Source organism: Atta cephalotes (assembly GCF_000143395.1).
Source record: "Atta cephalotes unplaced genomic scaffold scaffold00005, whole genome shotgun sequence".
In the NCBI taxonomy this organism is placed as follows: domain Eukaryota; kingdom Metazoa; phylum Arthropoda; class Insecta; order Hymenoptera; family Formicidae; genus Atta; species Atta cephalotes.
In genome coordinates, this window is record NW_012130069.1 from 3,659,147 (window position 1) to 3,667,418 (window position 8,272).

The 8,272-nt window shown below is 36.2% G+C and overlaps 1 protein-coding gene across 1 annotated transcript in view; it reads right to left on the reverse strand.

Annotated features, from left to right (window-relative positions):
- Positions 1-8,272, reverse strand: part of LOC105626589 (LIM/homeobox protein Lhx5) — a 30,492-nt gene that overhangs the window by 12,220 nt on the left and 10,000 nt on the right. The window contains exons 2-3 of the mRNA XM_012207882.1: positions 1,808-2,040; positions 1,042-1,044 (exon numbers count right to left, since the gene is read on the reverse strand). Coding sequence (XP_012063272.1) covers positions 1,042-1,044; positions 1,808-2,040 — 236 coding nt within the window. The remainder of the gene's footprint in view (positions 1-1,041; positions 1,045-1,807; positions 2,041-8,272) is intronic.

Below are 8,272 nucleotides of genomic sequence, written 5' to 3' on the forward strand. Positions count from 1 at the left end.
GAGAGAGAGAGAGGTGGTAGCAAATTTTTATGAATTTTTATGTGATTACTGAGTCTTATGATACTTTACAACTTCACTTAGTTTAGCCACCGTATTTCAACTTTAGAAAACGCTACATATATTTTTTTATTTTCACTATTAAAAGTAAATATTAAAGTAAATATTTAAATATGTATAAATCGCTTGTGTTATTTATGTATAAATTATAGGTATATGTACATTTCTTTTATATACATTTGATACTTTTATAATACATTTTGTTTGAATCGATATATGTACTGATTTTCGATCTGTATTTTGTTGAATTGAAAATGGAAAGGTTGGGACAAATTGTTACACTTCGATCGGGACAGATTATTATAGTGCAACAACTTACCCCATTGAAAACAATTTTTTTTTCTACAGAATGATGCACAAATCTATAAATACACTGTCGACTTCGTCTCCATGTTTAAAAACAGCGCTGGGCAGCGCCATATTTGTGTTCATTCACTCTCACATGTATAAATTAGACACAGATAATAACGTTAGTGTTTTCACATAAATTTATGCAATATTCACAAACATATAGATACACATACATACATATGTGAACTGAAACAAGGAGCTCGGAATCAAATTCATCTCTTTTTATCATATTGAATCAGCAGTCTAATAAAAGTCTATGGAATGATTTTATTTTATGAGCGATTTTACGAAAAAAAAAAGACAAACAGAGGATCTGCAAATGTAGAAATGCGACAGTAGCAAAGAAAGTTAAAGACGGTCACCTATCTGTGAGAAAAGCACCAAAAGCGTGTAACATTAATTTTATGATTTTCCAACATTGACTTTAATAATTAATTAAAGAAAAAATTTTTGTAATAATGTATTTTTTAATTTTATATTATAAAATAAATATTCCTTGTAAAATATTTCATGTTTGATTTCATTGTAATCTTGAATTTGCTTTTATATATATGTATATATATATATTTTTTTTTTCCAAGTAATATTGTAAATGTAACTTACCCCATAGTGAGATAAATTGTTACAATTTACCTACTGATAGAAAATCTTAATTTTAGTATTTAAAGACATAGATACAATCAGAAAAAATTGACTACCTAGATAAGAATATACTTGAAACAATGTATATTATATATATATTCATTCATTTAAATGTATACATTAGAATGGAAAAAATTGCTAATCAAAAATTGTATCAACTTGCCCCTGTCTCCCTTACATCCAACTTAAAAAAATAAATGTATGAAATAGTTGTCAAACTTTATATGTGTACATAAAAGCTGAATATTTCTAAAACATCGCGATCATATCAACGATTAAAAACAGCATGAGATTAATCATAATATCGATTCGTAACAGATAAGAATAGACAAACACAGAGACCACGTGGATTCTCAGGATATCGTTTAAATTTAAATCCCACGACGAATCGATCTGTAAACGGAGCGGACAGTGTACACAGACGAACTGTGATATTCCAAAGTGCCTCCTCTTCGTGGACTAACTTTACTTTCTCGATTCTGTTTGCTATTTCGATCGTAGAATTATTTATTAACTCCACCATGGATAATAGAAGACTCGAATTATTTGACATAGCTGCAATTTAATTTTCTGCACGAATTATACGCGAATTTATTATGCAAAAATTAACTTCGTTCCATCGCTTTTTTATCGCAGGATTTAAACATGTATAAATAAGTGAGATAATATGATCGTGTCGAGATAATAGTGTTATACAAGATGACTGAAGATAATAATGAAAGGGGGAGGGAGAGGGAGGGGGGTAGTTTTGACTCACCGTGATGACCGTGCACGTGATGCGTGTCCGGCAGTGGTTTGCCCGACAGGTAGTCTTGCTTGCAAACGAACTTGTTGTCGTCCAAGACGTAGAGCTCCTCGCCCGTGCTCATCTGCTTCCGACACACCAGGCAGGTGAAGCAATTCAGGTGGAAAACTTTGTCCCTCGCTTTCCTCACAAGGTCCTGTGGGTTTATCCCTTGGAGGCAACCGCCGCATTTGGTGCCGTATCGCCTAGAAGGGCATAATACAGATTTATTGCTGATGTACTGTTGAAAGGACAGATAATGAGCGCGTGGGTGTCTGAAATGTCAAAGAGCTTATTCTTGCGCTATAAAGAGATATAAATCTCCATTAGAAAAAAATATATCTTGATTCTCTTAAAATTTAAATATAAAAAGTGATATTAACACAATTCTATATTGAATTACAAACTAAAACATCCGTTGTCCAGTGTCAGCTGTGAGTTTACGTCACGGAATTTCCGCGGGGGAGGAAAATTTCCGTATTTCTAAACTATAGCTAGACTACAGATAATCCTATTTAATTTTCGAATTTTTTTTTCAGATCTTATTGAAGTTTCAGCGGGGACGCCTAGCAAAATTGTTAAGAAAGGTTAGTATTAAACATAAAAGATGAGGGAAGTTAATCATAAGTCCTCCGATTTTGCGATTTTTCGCTCTTTCTTTCTTTTTCGTGAAGACATGCTCTATCCCGTGATGTTGTAATTTCGTTGTGGCGCGTTAACGCGAACCCCTAATCATTAAATCACAAGTATCGCCACACAACGTGTTATTATCACACGTACGACGCGGCTGTCGATGATTTTTCTCAAAGAATTTTTGCCATGGATCATATTTCTCAGCTCGATAACAGACCTCTCACGGAAAATAGCGAGGCACGATCTTTTTTAATCTGCAATTTACTCTGCGAAACTCCAAAGTGTTGTACACCGAAATTATTTGACTGCAGGAAGAGTTGGCGCATGCCGCGCTCAATAAACGCCTTCGATTGCCCGAGTTGACTGTAGAGAACTCATAGAATGTGAAAGTTACAAGTTCTGTTTGTAACTCAGTCGGACCGCAAATGTCGATGAAAGAAATACAGTGCTTTTAAAGAGATGGCGGTTTAATGTTCCGATCCGGCATAAAAAGCCGAGGCCCTACCGTGTCATAAAAACATACCGCCGCTCCACCCGATATTTTTTTTCTTCCTCGCCGAATCATTAAGCGCCTTGCTTTTTTCAGATGCTTTACCGATCTCTCGTTAAATATTCTTCTACTTCGTCGTTGCGTCATTGACAACTCATCATACTAATGGTGTCATTAATTGTGAAAAATAGTCTTTCAAAAAAATTACAAAATTATGTGATAAATTGAGAAAACATTATTGTAGAATTATAAATATTAATTAACAAAATTAAAAACTAATAAAGAAATTATAGAGATAAATTTTGAAAATTATAAAAATATTGAATTGTAGAATATTAAACAATATTTATGTCTATGCACGTCTGTAAAATAAAAATTAGTGAAATTCCAAATTAAAATTAATAAAATTATATAATTATTAAAAATATAACTGTATATATAAAAAAGATTGAAATTATAGGATTACAAGAAATAAAAAAGAATAGAAAGGATAGGAAAAATGATCAGAATTTGCAACTTTTCCGGGGTTGACGCGTTTCTCAATCGAGCCGGAACAATCGTCAAACCAATATAGGTATCTTTGTGACTGTATCATTATAGTGGCAGAAGCTACACTCTTCTAACTGGCAATCCGGATCGATCTAACTATAGCAATCACGCAATTAATTATAGCAATTAGCTGGAGCCCTTAGGGCTGGCGTGTTCCGAAGAGCGGACATCTCAATCGATCCCCCTTCCTCATTCCGTCGTCGTTACACCAACAATAAACAAGTTAAACGCGGATGGCAGATCGTCGGAGAGATCACGAAATCGGTCGCTTATTAGCAATTCGGTAGGGCGATACTTATCGACCTGCCTTTCGATACTTTGTAATCAACGCCATTAACAGCATCAATCAAAGGCGTTGAGATTGAAAAGTACAAGAGCTAAAGCATTATTTTGCGAATATAAAAATGTCGAAATCCTCTTCTAATTTTTTTATTCATATGCTCACCTTTATTACTATTACAATTTACTTTTGATATTGCATGTTATGTGTTTATTTAACTGTAAAAAATATATTTTTTATTACTTGTGATTCTGTGATTTTAAACTCATAGTCTATTAATTTAATTTAATGTCTACTCCACAATGGCTACTGAAATTTCAACGCTATTAACTGTTCACACAATCACTAGTTTACAAACGTTAAAGTGTATCTGAAAAAAAAGGAAACAAGAGAACAAAATGTAAAACAGTGCACGTATTAATCACAATTTTTTTTTAACTTGGATTTCTCATTCAACAATGTTATTATCGCGCAATCGACCATAAAAAGTACGTACTTGTAAAGTAGAAATAGGAGGCGCAATACCGGGGAGCCGTGACCCGGACGCCGCTTAAGAGTCATTGTTAGCCTAATTGTTCTCGGTGTACCTGACTCGGTCGCGTCTAGGCGCAGTGTGCGTCGACGTTTGAACGTACAATAAATCCCGTGGAATCTCCCTTTATTGACTGCTGCCGGGTGCCGTATCAAGCGACCCAATTCGCCGCGCTTTATTACCAAGTGGACGCGTGACGTCCGATGGGAATGCAAGTGCGGGACGTCTCGCAATGCGTCGCCGCGCCGCATCGTCGAGCGAAGAAAAAAAAGAGGACAAAACTATCGCAAACGTGCGGTGATGTTACATTTACACTATGTATTTACATGCGATGCCGTTAATCGATATTAACTAATTCATGAATCGCGTGAATTATTAATGCCTTGTGAACTACCCCGTTAATTGTTAAGCGTTCCACGTACCTCTAATCCTCGAACATATTGTTCATAATATTTTCAAACTCGTCCGGAAGTCGCAATACGCGTGTGATTTAAATTATTGTAATAAGGCAGGTTTTCATTTTCTGATGGATTTATGATTAGATTTAATCTAATGATAATGTAAAAATTATATTTTTCTATTGTTAATCATGAATCAATGAACTGATGGTTTTGTAATGTAGAGAACTTTTGAAGTTGCCATCAGTTTGATAATCATAATTAAAAAACATACATTTTACATATTATCATTAGGTTAAGTAAAATTAAGTCTAAATTATAAGTTAACCAGAAAATGAAAAATTAGACTTAATGTCCGTTTCTTCCAATGTAGTTTAATTTCGATTCAACTAATGCTTCATTTTTTTTAAGTTCTAAAAATTAGAAAAAGATGTAGAAGAGTAAGTTGAATCGAGATTAAAGTTAATTTACATTAAAACGAGCATAAGAAGACTTCTTTCATCTCGCAAGAAGTAAGAAAAGGAATGTATGTAGCATGAATGAATAGAAAAGGTAAAAATTTAATAACTCATCATACACAGCGAGTTCTAATATACGATGCGAAAATCACATTTTGTGTGTGACATATTGAAAGTGTATCGAATAATTAATTTGCTTTTAATGGAAATTAAATATTTCAGCTAACAGAGGCGAGAATGCGCTATATGATGCAAATAACAAACTAAACTACGATCGCTAAACGAATTAATAATTAGAACATTTTGTGAATAATAACTAAATAATCGCTTTACATCACGAAGATGTCTCGTTCTTTTAAAATTCTTTTTTCGCGAGTTATATTTGCCATCCTGATGAGTTTTTCTCGAGATTCATTTCGATATTAATTATCATCGCATTGCCGCATCTCGCGCAAATCCGTAATTCGATACTATCGCGATTTAACGGACGGATCTCAAATACGCATGAAGCCATTGATGAATCGGCAATTATTCATCGTGCTCGTCGCACTTAAGAACTTGACGCAACGCGTAGCTTCTTTCTCTAATCCGCTTCGCATACCGCGAGCATTTCTGTGAGGTTTCCCACCGCAGCCTTTAACCGCCTCTGAAATATTTTACGTCCCGTGGTTGACGTGCATTTCGCGAAAAGGAAGAATGAGAATGAAAAAGAAAGAGCGTGAGAAAGAGACAGAGAGATGGAGAAAGAGAGAAAGTCAAGCACGGAAAATGCGCCGTGTATCTCAAAGAGATACGGCTCTCTTTCTCTTGTTTAGGTGGAGCCCGGTTGCTTGCGCACAGCCGGTGAATATCAAAGGTTGCTACACGTGTCTACAGCAACATTGTGTTGTGTTCGCGTATTGCGTCGCGGCTTGCCTACGTCGGGACTTCATCGTCCATCGTGCTCGAGCACTCCAACTCTCTCCTTTCGTAGGCAAGATGGATATCTCTCGTAAAAGTACGCATTGAATTGTACGCTGATCGAGATTACCTCTCATAAGAACGCATATGTACAAATGGTACAAATAGAATGTGGGAAAGCATCGCTTTGATTAGCGCCTTAAGCCTCTTTATTTATAATCTAAAGAATATATTAATCATAAATGAAAAAGAAAATCATAGAGAGAAAAATGCTTCTTCTTTCTCTTTTTTTATAAAGCAAGAAAAGAATTATTATTTAAAAATTGCGTCAGGCAGCTGTGAACAATAACAAAATGTAAAACAAAAAGCTGCAAGTGCGTTATCGGTGCACACGCTAATGTCTTACGATCTATTTTGCGGCGCAAGTACCTTACAACCCACATCCTTCTGCAGGAAACAGCGGTACGCAAAAAGTCGCTGATTATCAGTGTTGCATAATACTTTTTTGCGGCGAATGTTTCGCGACCCGCATTTGCGTTTGGACCAGTCATCGCGATATCGAGTGAACGTCATTCATCAACATATAAATGCTATCATTCAATTAGAAATGCTAAGTACACTTTAAATACTTTTGGCGTCGATATTCTGACCGTGACAATTAGGAAATGTGAAATATCACCGAAAACAATACCACCGAAAATTCGAATATATCCAGTTGGTTCATATCATTGACATTGAATATCGAATTTGAAACGATCAAAATTCAGTTTTAAAGTTTCTCTTGTTTAAATTCCTATTTAAGCAAAGTTTCTGTTTAAGTTTCTGTTTAATCCTGAGTAGTCACATATTGAATCGTGATGTGCCATTTATAAATAAAGACAATTTGGATAAAACAAAATGATGAGATTGCTTTTAAATATTTGTAAAAACGAACGAAAACTTTGCTTATCCCCTCCGATGGTCAGAAAATAATCGTAAAAAATGATAAAAGGCACATTAAATTTTTATTCAATGCATAACTTATTTTCATTTACACGTGCCTTTTATCACTTTTTACAATTATTTACTGACTGTCAGGAATAAGCATTGTTTTCGTCCATTTTTAAAATGTTTTAAAGCAATCTCATCATTTTATTTTATTTACGTAATAAAAATTAACGTGTCATTTCTCGCTTCTGATGTCGATTCAATATGGTTATGATGACTACTCAGGAGCCTTAAAAAAATTGTTTTAATTAGAGAAATCATGCGTTACAAAATAATAAATTATTATTATATCCACATCTCGTTGCAAATTTATTGGCGAATTCTTTCAGAAATTAACCTCGTGATCAAGCGTGATCCGTCGATAGCGATCCCGTTCGAATCGATAACGAGAACAAGCAGTTTTCCACGGCAGAAGCCGAGGGAGTGCCCCTTATCGATCAACTCGGATGTCGGATCGCGTGATTGCGAGACGCCGCTTGGCGAGAGCGTCCTGTAATCAGCCGGACGCGGCGCGCTTTTTCTCGCCGAACTATCCATCAAGCTGTCCGAATTAACGCTCACGGTCCGAACAACGAAACTATCATCGCGGAAGCTACGCCGGAGGTGATCTCAGTGGTGCTTTCGACGGCAAGGATAATGATGAGGACGAGGACAATGACGACCATCATTATGTCCACAATTCGGTCTAATTACAGAGATTATTTAATTGATCATAGTAATTAGTCGCGACTTCTGCAGGTGCAACTGCGTATGGCGCTGCATCCCCCGAGGCATCTCTATATAATATACTGAATCTTTTCTCCCTTCTTTCTTTTCTCTCTTAAAAGGAGACAAGTTCGTCTTCGTCGAGAAGAAGGAGAAAAAAAGAGAGTTCCAGCAGAAGACAGGCCGTAAAAATCATTAATAGAAAGGCTTACGTGGTCCCACGCGTGTGTATCGAAGGGAGGAACGAAACTCAGGGGTGGCAGTGGGACTAAGGGGGGGAAATCGGGAGGTTCCTTCTTTAAGAAGAAGAGCGTAAAGAGCCGCGTCTGGAATTCCGGCGCGAAGCAAGAAATATAGGACAGGCGGGCCCGAATGGGAAAAAAGAAAGGGGGTGGGCCCGATTTGCCACGGACCCGAAAGAGAGAGAGAGAGAGAGAGAGAGAGAGAGAGAGAGAGAGAGAGAGAGAGAGAGAGAGAGAGAGAGAGAGAGAGAGAGAGAGAGAGAG